Source organism: Eriocheir sinensis, chromosome 22, assembly GCF_024679095.1.
Source record: "Eriocheir sinensis breed Jianghai 21 chromosome 22, ASM2467909v1, whole genome shotgun sequence".
NCBI classification, from domain to species: Eukaryota; Metazoa; Arthropoda; class Malacostraca; order Decapoda; family Varunidae; genus Eriocheir; species Eriocheir sinensis.
Genome location: NC_066530.1, coordinates 11,930,432 through 11,954,431, shown reverse-complemented (window position 1 = coordinate 11,954,431; position 24,000 = coordinate 11,930,432). Strand labels below are relative to the sequence as shown.

Genomic DNA, 24,000 nt, shown 5'->3' with positions numbered 1-24,000 from the left:
TAGCTAGGATAAGAATAGTTGATAGTGAAGTAGTGGAATTCAACGAAGGAAGTAAACTGTCTATAAGTTGCTGTTGTTTCTTAAGTAAGTATTAACGAGTCCCAGTTCTTCTCCATTTTCAAACCCAACTGATGTCTCCTCCTTTCTCATCTTATCTTTCCCTCGTAATCATAAACCTCTCCCATTCTCTCCTCTGTTAGAACCATAAGCACTCCATCACTCAACATAAGCTTCTGGGCCAATATTGTCGTGATTAGTTACTACAGTACCCAGCTTATTATCATTACACTTTACAGCTGGGATATTATTGCCATCAGATCATATTCAAATGTCCCACACTTGTTTTCTCGAAGTACATATTTAACGACGCTTCCCTTTTCTCGATTTTATCTTTTCGTTGTAGCCCAAGTCCTTTCCCATTGTTCCCTCCACCCTTTGATGTGCCCTCCCAAACTTCTTCCCCTTCCTTTCCTCGTAACATAAAACTTTTCCCCATTCTTTCATAAGCCAAGACCACAAGAACCTTTCCCAAACTTCTTCCCCTTCCTTTCCTCGTAACATAAAACTTTTCCCCATTCTTTCATAAGCCAAGACCACAAGAACCTTTCCCAAACTTCTTCCCCTTCCTTTCCTCGTAACATAAAACTTTTCCCCATTCTTTCATAAGCCAAGACCACAAGAACCTTTCCCAAACTTCTTCCCCTTCCTTTCCTCGTAACATAAAACTTTTCCCCATTCTTTCATAAGCCAAGACCACAAGGACCTTTCTACTATTTCCATTTCATTTAGTGTAGGACCATTTCCATCCTCTCATCCACCAAGTCCTCGAGTACCTTTCCCTGATTTCCGCTTCATCCTTTCCTCATAACCTATTCTCTCATTCTCCTTCTTCCCCTTTTCCCATGTTATCTTTCCCTCGTAACCCAACTCGTACCATAAAACCTTTCCCATTTTCTCTTTCCTCCCAATCCTCTCCCCCCTTCCCTATCTTATATATCCTCATAACCCAAAGCCTCTCCTATTCTCTCATTTCCCATCTAATCTCTTCCTCGTAACCCAATTCGTACCATAAAACCTTTCCCATTTTCTTCCCCCCCAAACCCCTCCCCATTCCCCATTTTATCTATTCCTCGTAACCCAGAACCTCTTCTATTCTCTCCTTCCCATCTAATCTCTTCCTCGTAACCCAACTCGTACCATAAAACCTTTCCCATTCTCTTTCCCCCCAAACCCCTCCCCCTTCCCCATTTTATGTATTCCTCGTAACCCAAAACCTATCCAATCCTCTCATTTCCCATCTAATCTCTTCCTCGTAACCCAACTCGTACCGTAAAACCTTCCCCATTCTCTTTTTCCGCCAAAACCTCTCCCCATTCCCCCATCTTATCTATTCCTCGTAGCCCAAAACCTCTTCTATTCTCATTTCCCATCTAATCTTTTCCTCGTAACCCAACTCGTACCATAAAACCTTCCCCATTCTCTTTTTCCGCCAAAACCTCTCCCCATTCCCCCATCTTATCAATTCCTCGTTGCCCCAAAACTTCTTCTATTTGCTCCTTCCCCACCTAACCTCTTCCTCGTAACCGAATCCTTCTCCTTTATCTCCCCGCCAGGCTCGGTCCATGCACCTGATGGGCCCCAAAAACCAGTGGCTGTTCGTTTTGCCGGACACACACTCGCTCGGCTACGACATGTATCCCTACCGCGACGTTATGATGGATGGGGACAACGTTGCCTTCGTCTACAACATGTCCGAGGCCACCCCCACCAGGGCCTGCAACGTGAGTGTGTGTGTGTGTGTGGGGGGGGGGTGATGGGGTGCGGGGAAGGGGGAGGGGGAGGGGAGTGGGGGAGGGACCTTGTGTGGGGAGGAGGTGGGGAGAGAGAGGGTCGTGTGTGTGTGTTGGGGGGGGTGAAGGGGTGCGGGGAAGGGGGAGGGAGGGGAGTGGGGGAGGGACCTTGTGTGGGGAGGAGGTGGGGAGAGAGAGGGTCGTGTGTGTGTTGGGGGGGTTGAAGGGGTGCGGGGATGGGGGAGGGGGAGGGGAGTAGGGGAGGGACCTTGTGTGGGAGGAGGTGGGGAGAGAGAGGGTCGTGTGTGTGTGTGTGTGTGTGTCTTAAGCTCGTGTTCCCAGACAGTTTCGTCCCTCATAACTATTATCTTCATGGTTACCTTAACGAGTTCTTCCTTACAGAGTGTAGTGGATGGCTATCTCTACATGTTATTCTACTTTATGCACCGTAGTTTTAGTCCAGTACTCTAAGACGGTTTCGGCTTTCACAACAAATATTTTCAATGGCCACAAAGGAGTCTGGTTCTCGTGAGTGTTACTAAGTTCATGGTGCAGAAGCCTTGTCATGCTATCCCTAGGCTCTTAAAGCTACCCATGGAAATGCTACCCACAACAACCCCTACGAAACTATCCCTAGGCTCATAAAACTACCCATGGAAATGGTACCCACAATAACCCCTACGAAACTATCCCTAGGCTCATAAAACTACCCATGGAAATGCTACCCACAACAACCCCTACGAAACTATCCCTAGGCTCATAAAACTACCCATGGAAATGCTAGCCACAATAACCTCTTTTAAACTATCCCTAGGCTCATAAAACTACCCATGGAAATGCTACCCACAATAACCTCTACGAAACCATCCCTAGGCTCATAAAACTACCCATGGAAATGCTAGCCACAATAACCTCTTTTAAACTATCCCTAGGCTCATAAAACTACCCATGGAAATGCTAGCCACAATAACCTCTTTTAAACTATCCCTAGGCTCATAAAACTACCCATGGAAATGCTACCCACAATAACCTCTACGAAACCATCCCTAGGCTCATAAAACTACCCATGGAAATGCTACCCACAATAACCCCTACGAAACCATCCCTAGGCTCATAAAACTACCCATGGAAATGCTACCCACAATAACCTCTACGAAAGCCTTATCATATGTGTGTGTGGAAGCCGCGAAATGCCTGAATGACTTATTTCTATGTGGGTCTTATTGCGTCCGTCGAGTTATGAAGGTTACGAGGCTGCTAACACCAATCTCTTTAATGTGTGTTGGTCCGCGTGTTTGTGCGATGACTGACAGTGTTGGAACTCATCTCAAGGGAGTGATGACCTAGGAAGAGAGAGCTTGTAATATGAACGTGCCTCTGTGTTTATATTCTTCATTTAGCTTTTCTGCACCTGTAATATACCTGAAATTACCAAACTAAACCTTGAAATGTGTGTGTGTGTGTGTGTGTGTGTGTGTGTGTGTGTGTAGATAGATAGATAGATAGATAGATAGATAGATAGATAGATAGAAAGTTAAAAAGATAGAAAGTGTGTGTTTGTGTGTAGATAGATAGATAGATAGATAGATAGATAGATAGATAGAAAGTTAAAAAGATAGAAAGTGTGTGTGTGTGTGTAGATAGATAGATAGATAGATAGATAGAAAGTTAAAAAGATAGAAAGTGTGTGTTTGTGTTTAGATAAATAGATAGATAGATAGAAAGATAGTTAATAAGATAGAAAGTGTGTGTGTAGATAGATAGATAGATAGATTGATAAAAAGATAGAAAGATATAGATGAATGAACAGAGATAAAAAAAAAAAAAACATGAATGGACATGATCAAACTACATTCTCATTTTCTCTTTCGCTCTTTCTCTGGATATACATTTTTTTCTCTCATTCTAATAATTCATTTTTTTCTGCTCTTTATGTCTCACCTTCATTTATCTATACCCTCCTCATGCTTATCCTTTCCTCATAACCTATTCTCTCATCCTCCTTTCTCCCCTTTTCCCATGTTATCTTTCCTTCGTACTCCAACTCGTAACCTAAAACCTTTCCCATTCTCTCTTTCCCCCCAATCCTCTCCCCCCCTTTCCCCATCTTATATATTCCTCATAACCCAAAACCTCTCCTATTCTCTCCTTCCCCATCTAATCTCTTCCTCGTAACCCAACTCGTAACCTAAAACCTTTCCCATTCTCTCTTTCCCCCTAATCCTCTCTCCCCTTCCCCATCTTATCTATTCCTCATAACCTAAAACCTCTCCTATTCTCTCCTTCCCCATCTAATCTCTTCCTCGTAACCCAGCTCGTAACCTAAAACCTTTCCCATTCTCTCTTTCCCCCCAATCCTCTCTCCCCTTCCCCATCTTATCTATTCCTCGTAACCCAAAACCTCTCCTATTCTCTCCTTCCCCATCTAATCTCTTCCTCGTAACCCAAATCGTAACCTAAAACCTTTCCCATTCTCTCTTTCCCCCTAATTCTCTCCCCCCTTTTCCCCATCTTATCTATTCCTCATAACCTAAAACCTCTCCTATTCTCTCCTTCTCCATATTATCTCTTTCTCGTAAGCGAAGTCCTCCCCTTTCTCCCAAATTACAGTGTTAGCGAGTGTGTGTGTGTAACTGTTTTTTGGTCTTGCTCTGGGTCTTGTTCATCATCCTCAAACCCTCTGGTATTGATCTGTGTGTCTTGAAAGGTTACCCCGCATGACATTACCTCCATTTGTCTGTCTGTTTGTCTGTCTGTCCGTATGTTCGTTTCTCCTTTTGTCTTTGTTTTTATGTATGTCTTCCTCTCTATCTATTTCTCTATCTATTTCTCTCACTGTCTGTTTCTGTCTCTATCTATCTATCTAACTGTTTATTTATCTATTTTTCTATCTGTCTGTCTTTCTGTCTATTTATCTTTCTATTTATTTCTCTCTCTTTGTTTTTCTGTATTTCTTTTTTTCTATTTCTATCTGCCTTTTTTCCTTCTTTCTATCTAGCTTGCTATTTATATATCTATCTGTCTATCTATCTGTCTGTCTGTATGATTGTCCGTCTGTCTTCCTTTGGCCTTTCTGTATATCTTTCTATTTATTTATCTCTCTCTCTCTCTCTCTCTCTCTCTCTCTCTCTCTCTCTCTCTCTCTCTCTCTCTCTCTCTCTCTCTCTCTCTCTCTCTCTCTCTCTCTCTCTCTCCTTATCCCCTGCCACCCTCACCTCACTACTACACACACACACAAAAGAACACACACACAGGTAGAAAGGTGTAATTAGTGATCGATTCCCAGGTAATTGTCGTCCAGGTGAGGTCGCGTGCTGCAGGATCCCTTACAGGTGTTATGATTCGCACCTGTATTGAGATGCCTAATTTCATCTCGCTTCGCTTCGCTGACATGCACAGAAGCGGGTCAATAGCGCTTCTTTGATTCGATTATTTTACGTGTGATTCGCTTACCTGTTCTTATTCCATATGGGTAGGCAGAGCGTGTAGTTTTATATTGTTTAATCTATCGTTTTGTTATATTCTAGTTATTTGTTGATTTGTCTATAAATGTAGCTATTTTTTTCTATGTCTTCCTTTCTGTCTATTTATCTTTTATCTCTCTTTGTCTTTCTGTATTTATTTTTTTCCATTTCTCTCTATCTATTTTGTTTTCCTTCTTTCTATCTCTCTCTCTCTATCTATTTACCTATCTATGTCTCTGTCTATCTTTCTGTCTATCTTTCTACATATATCTCTCCCTCTATTTACTTCTCTTTGTCTATTAGTATCTATCTATCTATCTATCTATCTATCTATCTATCTATCTATCTATCTATCTATCTATCTATCTATATATCAATTTATCTACTTACCTATTTTTCTGTACATACTCCACGTATCTGTCATTCTATCTGTCTATATTTTTCTACCTATCTGTCTCTCCTCTCAATCTATCTGTTCATCCATCTACTTATTTTCTCTCCTTTACAATGTTTTCTCCACTACTCTCTTGAACATCACTCATCTACAATATTCGTTTACATAGGAACAGATCAAGAGTACTTTCATATCATTTTTCAGGAAAGGGATCGGAGAATAAGGTTAAGAGGTTTCCGTATATACAGGTTTCTGACTCTCATAGCAGCCATTTGATCCTCTTTTGTTTTACGTTCGGTCTATAGCGCCGGGAGACATTCTTGATGGCGTCTGTTCGTCAAGAGTTTTATAGTGGCGCCATTCTTCCTTGGTTAATGTTGCCCCCTGGAACTCCATTTGATCCTCTATAGAGAGTTTCACTAGAGTCCGGGTTGATAGGTGGTCATCAGGACACCAAGTATAGCGTTAGGTCACTCGGCGAGGACTAAAAATTGTTTGGTTGTAGCGGCGAGAGGACTTGAACCCGGTCTTCCAGGACACAGCGCCCGCCTCCCTCTTCACGTCATTCATTAACACGTTCTTCCTTCACTTCATTCATCTGTACAGGAAAAGGGGTCATTCATCTGTACAGGAAAAGGGGACATTTATCTGTACAGCAAAAGGGGTCATTTATCTGTACAGGAAAAGGGGACATTTATCTGTACAGCAAAAGGGGTCATTTATCTGTACAGGAAAAGGGGTCATTTATCTGTACAGCAAAAGGGGTCATTTATCTGTACAGGAAAAGGGGTCATTTATCTGTACAGGAAAAGGGGTCATTCATCTGTACAGGAAAAGGGGTCATTCATCTGTACAGGAAAAGGGGACATTTATCTGTACAGGAAAAGGGGTCATTCATCTGTACAGGAAAAGGGGTCATTTATCTGTACAGCAAAAGGGGTCATTTATCTGTACAGGAAAAGGGGACATTCATCTGTACAGGAAAAGGGGTCATTCATCTGTACAGGAAAAGGGGACATTCATCTATACAGGAAAAGGGGACATTCATCTATACAGCAAAAGGGGTCATTCATCTATACAGGAAAAGGGGTCATTCATCTATACAGGAAAAGGGGACATTCATCTGTACAGGAAAAGGGGACATTCATCTGTACAGGAAAAGGGGTCATTCATCTATACAGGAAAAGGGGACATTCATCTGTACAGCAAAAGGGGTCATTCATCTATACAGGAAAAGGGGACATTCATCTATACAGGAAAAGGGAACATTCATCTGTACAGGAAAAGGGGTCATTCATCTATACAGGAAAAGGGGACATTCATCTATACAGGAAAAGGGGTCATTCATCTATACAGGAAAAGGGGACATTCATCTGTACAGGAAAAGGGGTCATTCATCTGTACAGGAAAAGGGGACATTCATCTATACAGCAAAAGGGGACATTCATCAGTACAGCAAAAGGGGTCATTCATCTGTACAGCAAAAGGGGACATTCATCTGTACAGCAAAAGGGGACATTCATCTGTACAGGAAAAGGGGTCATTCATCTGTACAGCAAAAGGGGACATTCATCTGTACAGGAAAAGGGGACATTCATCTGTACAGGAAAAGGGGTCATTCATCTGTACAGGAAAAGGGGACATTCATCTGTACAGGAAAAGGGGACATTCATCTGTACAGGAAAAGGGGTCATTCATCTGTACAGCAAAAGGGGTCATTCATCTGTACAGCAAAAGGGGACATTCATCTGTACAGCAAAAGGGGACATTCATCTGTACAGCAAAAGGGGACATTCATCTGTACAGGAAAAGGGGTCATTCATCTGTACAGCAAAAGGAGTCATTCATCTGTACAGCAAAAGGAGTCATTCATCTGTACAGCAAAAGGGGACATTCATCTGTACAGGAAAAGGGGTCATTCATCTGTACAGCAAAAGGGGTCATTCATCTGTACAGGAAAAGGGGTCATTCATCTATACAGGAAAAGGGGTCATTCATCTGTACAGCAAAAGGGGTCATTCATCTATACAGGAAAAGGGGTCATTCATCTGTACAGCAAAAGGGGACATTCATCTGTACAGCAAAAGGGGACATTCATCTGTACAGCAAAAGGGGTCATTCATCTATACAGGAAAAGGGGACATTCATCTGTACAGGAAAAGGGGTCATTCATCTGTACAGCAAAAGGGGACATTCATCTGTACAGCAAAAGGGGACATTCATCTGTACAGCAAAAGGGGTCATTCATCTATACAGGAAAAGGGGACATTCATCTGTACAGGAAAAGGGGTCATTCATCTGTACAGCAAAAGGGGACATTCATCTATACAGGAAAAGGGGACATTCATCTATACAGGAAAAGGGGTCATTCATCTGTACAGCAAAAGGGGTCATTCATCTATACAGGAAAAGGGGACATTCATCTATACAGGAAAAGGGGTCATTCATCTGTACAGGAAAAGGGGTCATTCATCTGTACAGGAAAAGGGGACATTCATCTATACAGGAAAAGGGGTCATTCATCTGTACAGCAAAAGGGGTCATTCATCTATACAGGAAAAGGGGACATTCATCTATACAGGAAAAGGGGACATTCATCTGTACAGCAAAAGGGGTCATTCATCTATACAGGAAAAGGGGTCATTCATCTGTACAGCAAAAGGGTCATTAATCATTACATGAAAAGGGGACAATCATCTATACAGGAAAAGAGGTCCTTCATCTGTACAGGAAAAGGGGTCATTCATCTGTACAGGAAAAGGGGACATTCATCTGTACAGGAAAAGGGGTCATTCATCTGTACAGCAAAAGGGGTCATTCATCTATACAGGAAAAGGGGTCATTCATCTATACAGGAAAAGGGGACATTCATCTATACAGGAAAAGGGGTCATTCATCTGTACAGGAAAAGGGGTCATTCATCTATACAGGAAAAGGGGACATTCATCTATACAGCAAAAGGGGTCATTCATCTATACAGGAAAAGGGGTCATTCATCTATACAGGAAAAGGGGACATTCATCTGTACAGGAAAAGGGGTCATTTATCTGTACAGCAAAAGGGGACATTCATCTGTACAGGAAAAGGGGTCATTCATCTGTACAGCAAAAGGGGACATTCATCTGTACAGCAAAAGGGGTCATTCATCTGTACAGGAAAAGGGGACATTCATCTGTACAGGAAAAGGGGTCATTCATCTGTACAGCAAAAGGGGACATTCATCTGTACAGCAAAAGGGGTCATTCATCTGTACAGCAAAAGGGGACATTCATCTGTACAGCAAAAGGGGTCATTCATCTGTACAGCAAAAGGGGACATTCATCTGTACAGGAAAAGGGGTCATTCATCTGTACAGGAAAAGGGGTCATTCATCTATACAGGAAAAGGGGTCATTCATCTGTACAGCAAAAGGGGACATTCATCTATACAGGAAAAGGGGACATTCATCTGTACAGCAAAAGGGGTCATTCATCTATACAGGAAAAGGGGACATTTATCTGTACAGGAAAAGGGGTCATTCATCTGTACAGCAAAAGGGGACATTCATCTGTACAGCAAAAGGGGTCATTCATCTGTACAGGAAAAGGGGTCATTCATCTGTACAGCAAAAGGGGACATTCATCTGTACAGCAAAAGGGGTCATTCATCTGTACAGGAAAAGGGGACATTCATCTGTACAGGAAAAGGGGTCATTCATCTGTACAGCAAAAGGGGACATTCATCTGTACAGCAAAAGGGGTCATTCATCTGTACAGCAAAAGGGGACATTCATCTGTACAGGAAAAGGGGACATTCATCTGTACAGGAAAAGGGGTCATTCATCTGTACAGGAAAAGGGGACATTCATCTGTACAGCAAAAGGGGACATTCATCTGTACAGGAAAAGGGGTCATTCATCTGTACAGGAAAAGGAGTCATTCATCTGTACAGGAAAAGGGGACATTCATCTGTACAGGAAAAGGGGACATTCATCTGTACAGGAAAAGGAGTCATTCATCTGTACAGCAAAAGGGGACATTCATCTGTACAGGAAAAGGGGACATTCATCTGTACAGGAAAAGGGGACATTCATCTGTACAGGAAAAGGGGACATTCATCTGTACAGGAAAAGGGGTCATTCATCTGTACAGGAAAAGGGGACATTCATCTGTACAGCAAAAGGGGTCATTCATCTGTACAGGAAAAGGGGACATTCATCTGTACAGCAAAAGGAGTCATTCATCTGTACAGGAAAAGGGGACATTCATCTGTACAGGAAAAGGGGTCATTCATCTGTACAGGAAAAGGGGTCATTCATCTGTACAGGAAAAGGGGACATTCATCTGTACAGGAAAAGGGGTCATTCATCTGTACAGGAAAAGGGGACATTCATCTGTACAGCAAAAGGGGACATTCATCTGTACAGGAAAAGGGGACATTCATCTGTACAGGAAAAGGGGACATTCATCTGTACAGGAAAAGGGGTCATTCATCTGTACAGGAAAAGGGGACATTCATCTGTACAGGAAAAGGGGACATTCATCTGTACAGGAAAAGGGGTCATTCATCTATACAGCAAAAGGGGACATTCATCTGTACAGGAAAAGGGGACATTCATCTGTACAGGAAAAGGGGACATTCATCTGTACAGGAAAAGGGGTCATTCATCTGTACAGCACTAGGGTACATTCATCTGTACAGGAAATGTGGACATTCATCTGTACAGGAAAAGGGGACATTCATCTGTACAGGAAAAGGGGTCATTCATCTGTACAGGAAAAGGGGACATTCATCTGTACAGGAAAAGGGGACATTCATCTGTACAGGAAAAGGGGACATTCATCTGTACAGGAAAAGGGGACATTCATCTGTACAGGAAAAGGGGTCATTCATCTGTACAGGAAAAGGGGTCATTCATCTGTACAGGAAAAGGGGACATTCATCTGTACAGGAAAAGGGGTCATTTATCTGTACAGGAAAAGGGGTCATTCATCTGTACAGGAAAAGGGGACATTCATCTGTACAGCAAAAGGGGACATTTATCTGTACAGGAAAAGGGGTCATTCATCTGTACAGGAAAAGGGGTCATTCATCTGTACAGGAAAAGGGGTCATTTATCTGTACCGGAAAAGGAGTCATTCATCTGTACAGGAAAAGGGGACATTTATCTGTACAGGAAAAGGGGTCATTCATCTGTACAGGAAAAGGAGTCATTCATCTGTACAGGAAAAGGGGTCATTCATCTGTACAGGAAAAGGGGACATTTATCTGTACAGGAAAAGGGGTCATTCATCTGTACAGGAAAAGGGGTCATTCATCTGTACAGGAAAAGGGGACATTCATCTGTACAGGAAAAGGGGACATTCATCTGTACAGGAAAAGGGGTCATTCATCTGTACAGCAAAAGGGGACATTTATCTGTACAGGAAAAGGGGTCATTCATCTGTACAGGAAAAGGGGTCATTCATCTGTACAGGAAAAGGGGACATTCATCTGTACAGCAAAAGGGGACATTCATCTGTACAGGAAAAGGGGTCATTCATCTGTACAGCAAAAGGGGACATTCATCTGTACAGCAAAAGGGGACATTCATCTATACAGGAAAAGGGGACATTCATCTATATACAGGAAAAGGGGACATTCATCTGTACAGCAAAAGGGGACATTCATCTGTACAGCAAAAGGGGACATTCATCTGTACAGCAAAAGGGGACATTCATCTATACAGGAAAAGGGGACATTCATCTGTACAGCAAAAGGGGACATTCATCTGTACAGCAAAAGGGGACATTCATCTGTACAGCAAAAGGGGACATTCATCTGTACAGCAAAAGGGGACATTCATCTGTACAGCAAAAGGGGACATTCATCTGTACAGCAAAAGGGGACATTCATCTGTACAGCAAAAGGGGACATTCATCTGTACAGCAAAAGGGGACATTCATCTATACAGGAAAAGGGGACATTCATCTATATACAGGAAAAGGGGACATTCATCTATACAGCAAAAGGGGACATTCATCTATACAGCAAAAGGGGACATTCATCTATATACAGCAAAAGGGGACATTCATCTATACAGCAAAAGGGGACATTCATCTATACAGGAAAAGGGGACATTCATCTGTACAGGAAAAGGGGACATTCATCTGTACAGGAAAAGGGGACATTCATCTGTACAGGAAAAGGGGACATTCATCTGTACAGGAAAAGGGGACATTCATCTGTACAGCAAAAGGGGACATTCATCTATACAGGAAAAGGGGACATTCATCTGTACAGGAAAAGGGGACATTCATCTGTACAGGAAAAGGGGACATTCATCTGTACAGCAAAAGGGGACATTCATCTGTACAGGAAAAGGAGTCATTCATCTGTACAGGAAAAGGGGACATTCATCTGTACAGCAAAAAGGGACATTCATCTGTACAGGAAAAGGGGACATTCATCTGTACAGGAAAAGGGGACATTCATCTATACAGGAAAAGGGGACATTCATCTGTACAGCAAAAAGGGACATTCATCTGTACAGGAAAAGGGGACATTCATCTGTACAGGAAAAGGGGACATTCATCTGTACAGGAAAAGGGGACATTCATCTATACAGGAAAAGGGGAAGGGTACTTTTTACCTCCTAATGGGACGAAATAGCAGGTTAGGAAGGATTATATATAGGTTTCAGTCACACTATCTCTCATTCGATCCTCCTTTTACCTGATTTATCTGTTCTCTTCCTCTACCTATCATTACCTCAACCTGATATTTCCTTTGTCTATTATTACCTACTATTACATATTATCCTCCTCTCGATCCTCTTTTCATTTATTCCTTGGTATCATTCTTCCATAAGGGTTCGAGATGTTCTTATGTAAGGCTCGATTCTTTTCCCTTTCTGTATGGTGTTGATGGCTTCTATACGAGAGGTTGCTATACAGGATTCGATTCCTTTATGTTTTTCTATGTGGTGTTAACGGTGGTCGATGGGAAACTAATATATTCATAGCCAATCTATCTTTCCCGTTGCTAGAGGGAGAACGTGGAGAGCGAGAAGGGGAGGGAGAGAGGGAGGGAAAGGTGGAGAAGGTGGAGAGGGAAGGAGAGGAAGGGAGGGAGGGAGAGAGGGAAAAGGAGGTAGACAAATAGATAAATAAATCGAGAGGGGGTAATTTGCCTCGCCAGCCAGTGTTGCCATGTAAGAGTTATAACGAAGGCAAGGTCAGGTCTATAGCGAGGGGCGTTGGTAACAGGATTAAGAGAGAGAAAGAGAGAAAAAAATGTTATATGTTAGAGAAAGAAGAAAAGGTAAAAGGAAGAAGTGAAAAAAGAAGGGAGGGAGTGAAAGAAAGAAAAAAAGGAAAAGGAGAGAAAAAGGAAAGAGATATTAAGGCGGAGGAAAGGATTAAGGGAAGGAAAGGCAGTTTGGAAAATGAGAAAAAGAAAGAAGAAAAAGAAGAGATGAGAGAGAAAGGACAAGGGAGAAGGGAAAGAAGTGAAAAAAGAAGAAGGGAAAAGGGAAAGAAGTGAAAAAGAGCAACGGGAAATGAAAAAAAGGAAGGAAAGCGAAAGGTAGAAGAGAAAGAAAAAGGAAAGAAATGAAAAAAATAAGAGTTAGAAGAGACGGCGGGAGTGAAAGGATGAAGAAGGAATGTGAGATGATTAAAAACAAAACAAGGAACAATGAAAGAAGGAAAAAATGAAAAAAACAAACAAGAAGGTTAAGAGAAGATGGGGATAAGAAGACAAAGAAAATATGGAATGATAACAATTGGGGAAAAGAAAGGGAATAAGATAGAGACAAGAAAACAAAGAAAGAGTGAACGGATAAAAGGAGGGAAAAGAAAGAGAATAAGAAGATAAAGAGAAGGAAGAATTCGACAAAGAAAATAAGGATCAAAACAAAAAGTAGAAGGAATAAGAAAATAAATAAAAAAATAAGAAAACAAAGAAAATAGGGAACGTTAGAAGTGGAGAAAAATAAACCGAATAATAAGATGAAGAAAACAATAATAAGTAGTTAGGATAAGAAGACAAAAGAGTGAAAAGAAATAAAAAAGATAGAATAACAACAAAATGGGGATAAAAATCAAAGAAAATGGGGCGCAGTAGTAGAAGGGGAGAAGAAAGAGAATATTAAAAGGTCAATATTGTCCTCTGTCAATCTGTTCCTTGGTCCTTATCAGATATATTTGTCTGTCTGTTTGTCTGTTACTGTGTCGGACTATATAGGAAAGGTGTGTTACGTGTGTGTGTGTGTGTCTGTGTGTGTGTGTGTGTGTGTGTGTGTGTGGGTGTGTTTGCTACTAATACCACTTCTACTACTACTACTACTACCACTACTATTACTACTACTACTACTACTACTACTACTCACCTGCCTTCTCACCTATCCTCACCTGTATAGAATGGACCCGACTGCTACCTGAAGGTCTTAATCTCCTCCTACACGTCCGCGGTAGCAACGGCGCTGACCCAGGAACACGAGAACTACATGCAGGTGAGGAAGAGACAGACAGATAGATAGATAGGTAGATAGATTGATAGATAGATAGTGTCATTTGATTATAATTGCAGAAGATTTGTTATTTATTGCTGTCATGACATTTTTTTTTCGTCTTTGCTTTAAGGTGTTATTTTGTTCTGGTAATTGTTTGTTTGTTTGTTTTTGTGTGGTTGTGTGTGTTATTTAGTTACAGTATGTTTATTATTTTTTTTTTTTAATAATCATGTATTTTTTTTTGTATATGTGATAATAATAATTCTTTCTTTTCCTTCCTTTTTACTTTATCATCCTTCCTTATCCCTTCTTTGCCTCCGTCTTCTTCCTTCACTATCCATCTTTCTTCGGTTCTACTCCATCATTTTATCCCCTTCCCTCTCCTTCCTTCACAAATCATCCTTCCTTATCCCTTCTTTGCCTCCGTCTTCTTCCTTCACTATCCATCTTTCTTCGGTTCTACTCCATCATTTTATCCCTTTCCCTCTCCTTCCTTTTCCTTCAATCCCTGTCTCTCTTTCACTCCCTCTTCCTGCCTCTTCCAACCTCTCCCTCTTTTGCTCTCAATCCTTTTCTCTCTCCCTCCTTCTCCCTCTCTTTCCCTCCTCCTTCAATCCCTATCTCTCTTCCTTTCTCACTCTCTCAATTCCTCTTCCTCCCTCCTTCAACCCTTACTCCTCTCCGTCCCTCTACCTTCTTCTCCCTCATTCTATCTCTCTCCCAGGTGTCGGAGGAGGAGTGGGAGGAGGTCAAGCCATCACCAGGTGCCCGGGCTAACAAGATTATTGGTCTTATGAAGGTAAGTCTCTCTCTCTCTCTCTCTCTCTCTCTCCCCACCCATCAAAAACAGTAATTAATTCCAGCAACAACAACAACAACACACACACACACACACACACACACACACACACACACACTTATTCATTGTCATTAATATTCAAATGAAGGACATGAATAGATTTATTAGGTTTGTTTGGGCTATTACTGTGTGTGTGTGTGTGTGTGTGTGTGTGTGTGTGTGTGTGTGTGTGTGTGTGTGTGAGATACTACCCATATATATCATACTTAGTTCCTTTCACTCCTTGGCCAATAAGATTTCATGGATCATTTATATCAGTCTCCCTATAATGCCCTCTCTAGAGCATTACGTTTTCTCTTTTGTTCACCCTATTGCATAACTATTTGCTAATGTATCCTTGCTTTCTCTGTTACTATTGCACTCTTTATCCTTCCAGTAAGTAATCCCTTTCTTTCTATCTGTAGCTCGTTCTAACTTTTTTTTCAACTTTCTCTAAACTCTTTGACGTTCTCTACCTCTTTTTATCCTCTCTATCTCTTTTTTACCTTTTTTTAAATCTTTTTAACCTAATATTTTCACATTTATCTCTATGCACCTTCTTTAATATGACCTAGTACCTCAGGCTTCCCTTTAAATAACCTTTTTCTTACAACCTAGTAATTTAGCCTTCCTACTTCTTTATAACCTCATTTATATAATCAATTAATTTAACCTTTCCATTTACTCTCTTTCATATAGCCCATTAACTTTAACTTCCTTCTTCTGTATATATCTCTTTCATAACATCCCTTCTTTATAAGCTCTTTCATATAACCTTTTTTTATAGTAACAGCCTGCCCTCTTCTATATAACCTATTAACTTCGCCTTCCTTAATTATATAACCCATTATCTTAACCTTCCATCTTCTGTATATATCTCTTTCATAACATCCCTTCTTTATAAGCTCTTTCATATAACCTTTTTATAGTAACAGCCTGCCCTCTTCTACATAACCTATTAACTTCGCCTTCCTTCCTTATATAACCCATTATCTTAACCTTCTATCTTCTGTATATATCTCTTTCATAACATCCCTTCTTTATAAGCTCTTTCATACAGCCTTTTTTTATAGTAACAGCCTGCCCTCTTCTATATAACCTATTAACTTCGCCTTCCTTCCTTATATAGCCCATTATCTTAACCTCCCATCTTCAATATAACCTCATTCGTATATGCTACTACCCTAACCTTCCTTCCTTCATCCCGCGGCAGAAGTCCCTAATGAGCAGCCAGCAGTGTTCGCGGTGCACACGGTGGGGTATCCAAGCCGTCGAGATAAAGGACGTAGACGATTTCGAGCTCCTGGATGTGGCCGAGTGGACTCCCCTGGGCGGCCTGATGCTCTTCGATGACCTGTTCCCGCACGTGACTGGCGGGTTCAGAGGCCGCACCATTCCCGTCACTTCGGTCCATGTGAGTATGTGTGTATGTGTGTGTGGGGAGGGGAATGTGAGAGGTCGTGTCTTTGTTTTATTACCTGTTTGTCTATCTCTTCCTTTGTGTATGTGAGTCTTTGCATCTCTGTCTGTCTGTCTCTTTCTCTGTTTGTGTGTGCACGTTTTTCTCTGTCTGTTTGTCTGTCTGTCTCTTTCTTTGTGTGTGTGAGAGTCTTTGCTTCTCTGTCTGTCTGTCTGTCTGTCTGTCTCTTTCTCTGTTTGTGTGTGTTTTTCTCTGTCTGTTTGTCTGTATGTCTCCTTCTTTGTCTGTGTGAGTCTTTGCTTCTCTGTCTGTCTGTCTGTCTGTCTGTCTCTTTCTCTGTTTGTGTGTGTGAGTCTTTGCTTCTCTGTCTGTCTGTCTGTCTGTCTGTCTCTTTCTCTGTTTGTGTGTGTTTTTCTCTGTCTGTTTGAATGTCTGTCTCTTTCTTTGTGTATGTGAGTCTTTGCTTCTCTGTCTGTCTGTCTGTCTGTCTGTCTCTTTCTCTGTTTATGTGTGTTTTTCTCTGTCTGTTTGTCTGTATGTCTCCTTCTTTGTCTGTGTGAGTCTTTGCTTCTCTGTCTGTCTGTCTGTCTGTCTCGTTCTCTGTTTGTGTGTGTTTTTCTCTGTCTGTTTGAATGTCTGTCTCTTTCTTTGTGTGTGTGAGTCTTTGCTTCTCTGTCTGTCTGTCTGTCTCTTTCTCTGTTTGTGTGTGTTTTTCTCTGTCTGTTTGTCTGTATGTCTCCTTCTTTGTGTGTGTGAGTCTTTGCTTCTCTGTCTGTCTGTCTGTCTGTCTCTTTCTCTGTTTGTGTGTGTGAGTCTTTGCTTCTCTGTCTGTCTGTCTGTCTGTCTGTCTCTTTCTCTGTTTGTGTGTGTTTTTCTCTGTCTGTTTGTCTGTCTGTCTCCTTCTTTGTGTATGTGAGTCTTTGCTTCTCTGTCTGTCTGTCTGTCTGTCTCTTTCTTTGTGTGTGTTTTTCTCTGTCTGTTTGAATGCCTGTCTCTTTCTTTGTGTGTGTGAGTCTTTGCTTCTCTGTCTGTCTGTCTGTCTGTCTGTCTCTTTCTCTGTTTGTGTGTGTTTTTCTCTGTCTGTTTGTCTGTATGTCTCCTTCTTTGTGTGTGTGAGTCTTTGCTTCTCTGTCTGTCTGTCTGTCTGTCTGTCTGTCTGTCTGTCTCTTTCTCTGTTTGTGTGTGTTTTTCTCTGTCTGTTTGTCTGTCTGTCTCCTTCTTTGTGTGTGTGAGTCTTTGCTTCTCTGTCTGTCTGTCTATCTGTCTGTCTGTCTCTTTCTCTGTTTGTGTATGTTTTTCTCTGTCTGTTTGTCTGTCTGTCTCCTTCTTTGTGTATGTGAGTCTTTGCTTCTCTGTCTGTCTGTCTGTCTGTCTCTTTCTTTGTGTGTGTGTGAGTCTTTGCTTCTCTGTCTGTCTGTCTCTTTCTCTGTTTGTGTGTGTTTTTCTCTGTCTGTTTGAATGTCTGTCTCTTTCTTTGTGTGTGAGAGTCTTTGCTTCTCTGTCTGTCTGTCTGTCTGTCTCTTTCTCTGTTTGTGTGTGTTTTTCTCTGTCTGTTTGAATGTCTGTCTCTTTCTTTGTGTATGTGAGTCTTTGCATCTCTGTCTGTCTGTCTGTCTGTCTCTTTCTCTGTTTGTGTGTGTTTTTCTCTGTCTGTTTGTCTGTCTGTCTCTTTCTTTGTGTGTGTGAGTCTTTGCTTCTCTGTCTGTCTGTCTGTCTCTTTCTTTGTGTGTGTACGATTTTCTCTGTCTGTTTGTCTGTGTGTCTCTTTCTTTGTGTGTGTACGCCTTTGTTTCTCAGCCTGTGTCTCTGTATCATTTATGTATCCTTATTGAAGGCTATTTGTTCTACTGGAAGCATGACGACAGACTCTCTACCCAAGACTTATGGAAATGATGGGAATGTTATGTGCGTGTGATTCTGTTTGCTTATTCCTATGTTCTTCTCTTCCCTTGTCTTAATTCACCTTATCTTATCTTCCATCCTTCCTCCCTTTATATTTTCTCTTCATTTTTCTGCTTTTGCCGCTTGTGGAAATGAGAGGAGTGCATTGTGGATTTACATAGATTTACATAGAAAATCAGACCACACAGACCCCATGGTCCAGACTTGGTGGTCTGTCCTTAAACCTAAGTGATTTTACATTAATCAGAAGACTCCAAAACGTTGCATTTCTACTCTAGTTGATATTAAGTTGAAGGAAGTGACGGTCGAGTTTGTTTTTGAAGGAGTCAATCGTGTTACACTGGACCACTGATGGTGGAAGCTTATTCCATTCTCGCACTACAACGTTGGTGAAGAAAAATTTGGTGCAGTCTGAATTTACTTGTCTACATCTGAGTTTTACGCCATTGTTTCTCGTGCGCAAAGTGTCATCGATCATAAACAATGTTGATCTGTCTACATTCGTGAAACCATTAAGTATTTTAAAACATTCGATCAGTTTTCCTCGGAGGCGACGTTTCTCAAGAGAGAACATGTTAAGGGTAGAATGCCTTTCTTCGTAGGATTTGTTGCGCAAGGAAGGGATCATTTTCGTTGCCCGACGCTGAACACCTTCTAATTTAGCAATATCCTTTGCATGGTGGGGAGACCAAAACTGTACCGCATATTCCAAGTGGGGTCTGACTAAACTGTTGTAGAGCGGGAGTATTACATTTTTATTCTTGAATACAATAATTGTTTTTTCATTACTTTTTCCTCCTCCTCTTCCTTTCTTTACCCCGACTCCTTTCTTTCCTTCCTCTCTTTCTCTTCCTTCTGTTCCTTCCTTTCAACTTCTGCCGGTTGTGGAAATGAGTGGAATGTATTTTGAATGTGATTGTGTTTGCTTATTCCTTTGTTCTTCCTTACTTTTCTTTCTCTGAACCTTCCTCCTTTCCTTTACTTCCTCTCTTTACCTTTTGTCTCTTCCTTACTTTTCTTTCTCTGAACCTTCCTCCTTTCCTTTACTTCCTCTCTTTACCTTTTGTCTCTTCCTTCCTTGATGATTCTGTCGCTTGTGGAAGTGAGACGAATGTTTTTTTTTAACCCCTCTGCTGCAATTGGCACGGATTTCGCCTTCATTGGTAGCCTGGTTACTTATACTCCCAGGTTTTTCTCTGCCTCTGTGGGGATAGTTGAGTGTGTCCCATTTGGTATTGGTGTGCTGGATTTCCCCTTCCGAGGTTCATAATTTTACATTTTTCTCGTTGAATTGTAGCAGTCACTTCTTGTTCCATTCCTGTAGCTTGGTGATGTCTTCTTGTAGGAAATCCGCAGTCAAGGGGTTCATGTATTTCTGATTGTTCATTCTCTCTTCCTTCCTTTCCTATTTTTCCACCTCTATCGCTTGTGGAAATACGTGGAGTCTCTTGTGGTTGTATTTGATTTTGCTCATTCATTTGCCCTTCTCTTTCTTTGCTTTCCCTTAATCCTTTCTTCCTTCCTTTCTCTCCTTTCCCATCCACCTCTTCCTTTATTCTGGTTCTGTCGCTTGTGGAAATGAACTGAATAAAATATGGATGTGTTTCTGTTTGCTCATTTCTTTGTCCTTTCCTTCCTTTCTTCTCTTTATCTCCACTCTCTTCCCTGTTTCTTCTTATCTCTCTTCATTTATCCTTTCCCAGGTTTTGATACTAACACAACAACACATACTCTCTTTCTCTCTTAAAATAATAACGTGACGGGCCATCTTGTTTTCTCTCTCTCCCTCTCAATGCTCACACCAGACCTTTCTCAATACACACACACACACACACACACACACACACACACACACACACACACACGTCTCAAAAGTTACCCACGGCTCTTCATTTCAATACATACTCTGTTTATCTCTGAATAATTGCGTGGAGGATCGTCTATTCCTCTCTCAATGCTCATACCGGTCCCTTCTTCTCGTCTTGGGCCGCCCTTGGAGCAGTACCCGCCGTGGCAGATCTTCGTCAGGGACCGGAACGGCAAGGTGGTGCGGGAGGAGGGTCTTATGTTCGAGATCCTTAAGCAGATGGCGGCCAAGCTCAACTTCACGTGAGTGTTTTGTTATTAGTTATTAGTATTTCAAGGCATCTGTATTCATTACCCTAACGCGCTGTTCCTCTGTTTCTATAATCTTCTAAATTCTTCTGTCTCATCGTCAAACACTTCCCTTTCATTCCTTTTTTCCTTCTTTGCATGTTTTTTTTTTTTTTGTATTCGTATTTCCTGCACCTGGTTATCATTTCCTTTTTTTCCCTCTTTCTCTATTCCTCCTATCTCCTCTCCTTCCATTTTCCTGTTTCTCTAATCTTCATCAAACATTTCCCTTTCCTTCCTTTTTTTCCTTCTTCTTTGCATGCTTTTTTTTCCATTCGTATTTCCTGCACCTGGTTATCATTTCCTTTTTTCCCTCTTTCTCTATTCCTCCTATCTCCTCTCATACCGTTTTCCTGTTTCTCTAATCTTCATGAAACACTTCCCTTTCATTCCTTTCCTCCTCTTCTTTTTTGTGTTTCTTTCATTCCTATTTTCCTGCACCTGGTTACCATTTCCTTTTTTCCCTCCTGCTCTGTTCCTCTTATCCCCTCTTTTATTTTTCCTGCTTCCTCTCTCCTCTCATTTCTTTTCCCCTTCTGTTTCTTCTTTGTCTGTCTTCTTTCCATTCCTATTTTCTGGACCTGGTTATTATTCCCTTTTTCCCTCCCCCTCTGTTCTTGCTATCTTCTCTCCTTCCATTTTCCTGCTTTTTCTCATTGTCAACTATTCACTTCCATTCTCCTTCTGTTATTCTTTGTCTGTTCTTTTTTCTTAATATTCCCTCTACTACATAATTATCATTTCTATACTCCTTCTGGTCCGTTCCCCTTCCTCTTCTTCCAATTTCCCTCACTCTTTTATCATTCCCCTTTCCTCTCCCATTCCACATCCCCTTTCCTTCCCCATTACTAATCCCCCTTTCTTTCCCCTATTACTTTTTTCCCTTTCCTTTCCCTCCTCTCACTCTTTTCCCATTTCTCTCTATTACTCATCCCCTATTCCCGCCCCCGTTACTCATTCCCTTTCCTCTCCCCCATTAGGTACGTGGTGCGCCCCCCCCCTGATAACCAATGGGGGACCATGAACAAAAATGGTGAATGGAATGGGATGATGGGGATGGTGAAGGATAAGGAGGTGAGTGGACGAGAGGAAAGTGAGGGAAGGATGAGGAGGGAGAGATTGGAGCAGCGTTGCCAGATTATCGTACTCACCACATTGTATTTATATCATTTTAAAGCCTTAAACTCTCGTACTTGCAAATATAACGATAGGAAATTGAAGTTAGCGTTAAAACTGTTATTTATTGATGTTTGTTTGTATTTTTTGCTGTCGTTATCGGTTAGAAACTACGGCAATGTACCACGATGAGTACGGTAATTTGGATTGGAGGAAGGGAAGGAAGGGAAGAGCAAACAGGAAGAAAATGGAGAAGGGAAAGAGAGGGTAGTTGAGGAGGTAAAGCTTAAGGGGTAGAAGAGAAAGGGAAAAGGAAACAACAGAGGAAAAAAAAGGAGATTAAAAGAGGATGAAGAAGAGAAAGAAGAGAGGGCAGTAGTGGAAATAGAGATTAATGGGCAGAAAAGAGAGAGAGAGAGAGAGAGAGAGAGAGAGAGAGAGAGAGAGAGAGAGAGAGAGAGAGAGAGAGAGAGAGAGAGAGAGAGAGAGAGAGAGAGAGAGAGAGAGAGAGAGAGAGAGAGAGAGAGAGAGAGAGAGAGAGAGAGAGAGAGAGAGAGAGAGAGAGAGAGAGAGAGAGAGAGAGAGAGAGAGAGAGAGAGAGAGAGAGAGAGAGAGAGAGAGAGAGAGAGAGAGAGAGAGAGAGAGAGAGAGAGAGAGAGAGAGAGAGAGAGAGAGAGAGAGAGAGAGAGAGAGAGAGAGAGAGAGAGAGAGAGAGAGAGAGAGAGAGAGAGAGAGAGAGAGAGAGAGAGAGAGAGAGAGAGAGAGAGAGAGAGAGAGAGAGAGAGAGAGAGAGAGAGAGAGAGAGAGAGAGAGAGAGAGAGAGAGAGAGAGAGAGAGAGAGGGAGAGAGAGAGAGAGAGATAAAAAGAGAGAGAGAGAGAGAGGAGAAAGAGAGAGAGAAATTTAGAAAGGAGAAAGGAGATATTAAAGCCGAGACTATGACTATGGGAGGAAAGAAAGGAAGGAGAGAAAAGGGAAACGTGAGGTAGAGAATATATAGAAGCAATGGCAACTGGCTGAGAGACAAAGACACCTGCAAAGAAGCAAAATTAAGAAAAAAAAATATACTAATTATCTATCTACATCCATACATAACACACACTGGTAACACAACATCCCTAACACCTCTTCCCTCCACTCCTTCAGGTGATGCTCGGGGTGGGCGCCTTCACCGTTTCGAACAAGCGCATGAAGGTCGTCAATTTCACCGCCACCATCGACCTGCAGCCCTACACCTTCATGATAGCCAGGCCGCAGGAGCTGTCCAGGGTGATGCTGTTCATGGAGCCCTTCGCCAACGACGTGAGTGAGAGAGATAAAGATAGATAAAAGAAGAAGGGAGAGATAACAGTAGAGGAGTTAGGAGAAGAGAAAAAAACGGAAGAAAGGCAGTGAAGTTTTGAAGAAAGGAGAGATAACAGTGGAGGAAACAGGAGAAGAGAGAAAACAGATGAGGGTAGTGAAGTTTTGGAGAAGGAAGTGTAGGGAAGAAAGAAAGACATTAAAGGTGAGGAAAGAGAGAGAGAAGGGAACAGAAGGAGTGGAGTGGAGTGGAGTTTTGGAGAAGGGAGAGAAGAGTGGAGGAGATAGAGTGAAGACTGAAAGAGAATCAAGAAGAGAAGAGGGTAGTGAAGTTTTGGAGATAGAAAGACAGCTAGATATATAGTTAAGAGAGGGATTTCGAGATAGATTAGGGCAAGATATATAACCTTACCTTACCTTACCGTACCCTAAATTTACCTTACCCTTACATAGTTTGCACCGCCCTACCTTACCTATGGAGTATGGTAATAGATAACAATGAGGGATGATTATTAAGAGATGTTAATAAGGTAGTTTGCAAGATATTTATAAGATAGATAGATGAGTTATGTAAAAGGAAGATTAGTACAAGTTAGATATACGCTAATAGTAATAATGGTTGTGATGATAATAACAAGAGTACTAATGATAATGATGATAATTAATGGGATGAAGAGGAGAGGGAAATAAGAGAGGGAGGAAGAGGAGGAGGAGGAGGAGGAGGAGGAGGAGGAGCGTAACCAATCGTAGAAAAGTGAAGAATCAAAAGACAATAATGTAGGAAATGATAAAAACACACCCCAAACAAAAACAACAAAAACAACAAAACAACAACAAAAACAAAAACAGCTAAACAAAAACAACTAAAAACAACAAAAACAAACAAACAAAAAAAAAAGACAAAAAACTAAACTATCATCATTATCCTCATTATCATCACCACCACCATCATCATCAACAACAACAATAACAACAATACAAACAACTAACCACTTAAACACAATCATCAAAACCCGCAACAAACACCCCCTTCACCTACATCCCTCCCCCCCCTCCCCTTCCCCCTTTACCCTTCCCCCTCCCCCCTCTCCCCTTCCCCCCTTACCCTTCCCCCTCCCCCTCAGACCTGGATCCTCATTGCCATCACG

The 24,000-nt window shown here is 41.6% G+C and overlaps 1 protein-coding gene across 2 annotated transcripts in view; it reads left to right on the top strand.

Moving 5' to 3' along the window:
- The window catches only part of LOC127002065 (ionotropic receptor 93a-like), a 60,803-nt gene that overhangs the window by 22,277 nt on the left and 14,526 nt on the right, over window positions 1–24,000 (top strand). For both annotated transcript variants that reach the window (XM_050867502.1, XM_050867503.1), the window contains exons 7-14: window positions 1,614–1,781; window positions 14,029–14,121; window positions 14,846–14,920; window positions 16,173–16,373; window positions 20,284–20,390; window positions 21,416–21,509; window positions 22,697–22,852; window positions 23,977–24,000. The exon at window positions 23,977–24,000 is cut by the window's right edge and continues 139 nt beyond it. In XM_050867502.1, the coding sequence (XP_050723459.1) occupies window positions 1,614–1,781; window positions 14,029–14,121; window positions 14,846–14,920; window positions 16,173–16,373; window positions 20,284–20,390; window positions 21,416–21,509; window positions 22,697–22,852; window positions 23,977–24,000 (918 nt within the window). The remainder of the gene's footprint in view (window positions 1–1,613; window positions 1,782–14,028; window positions 14,122–14,845; window positions 14,921–16,172; window positions 16,374–20,283; window positions 20,391–21,415; window positions 21,510–22,696; window positions 22,853–23,976) is intronic.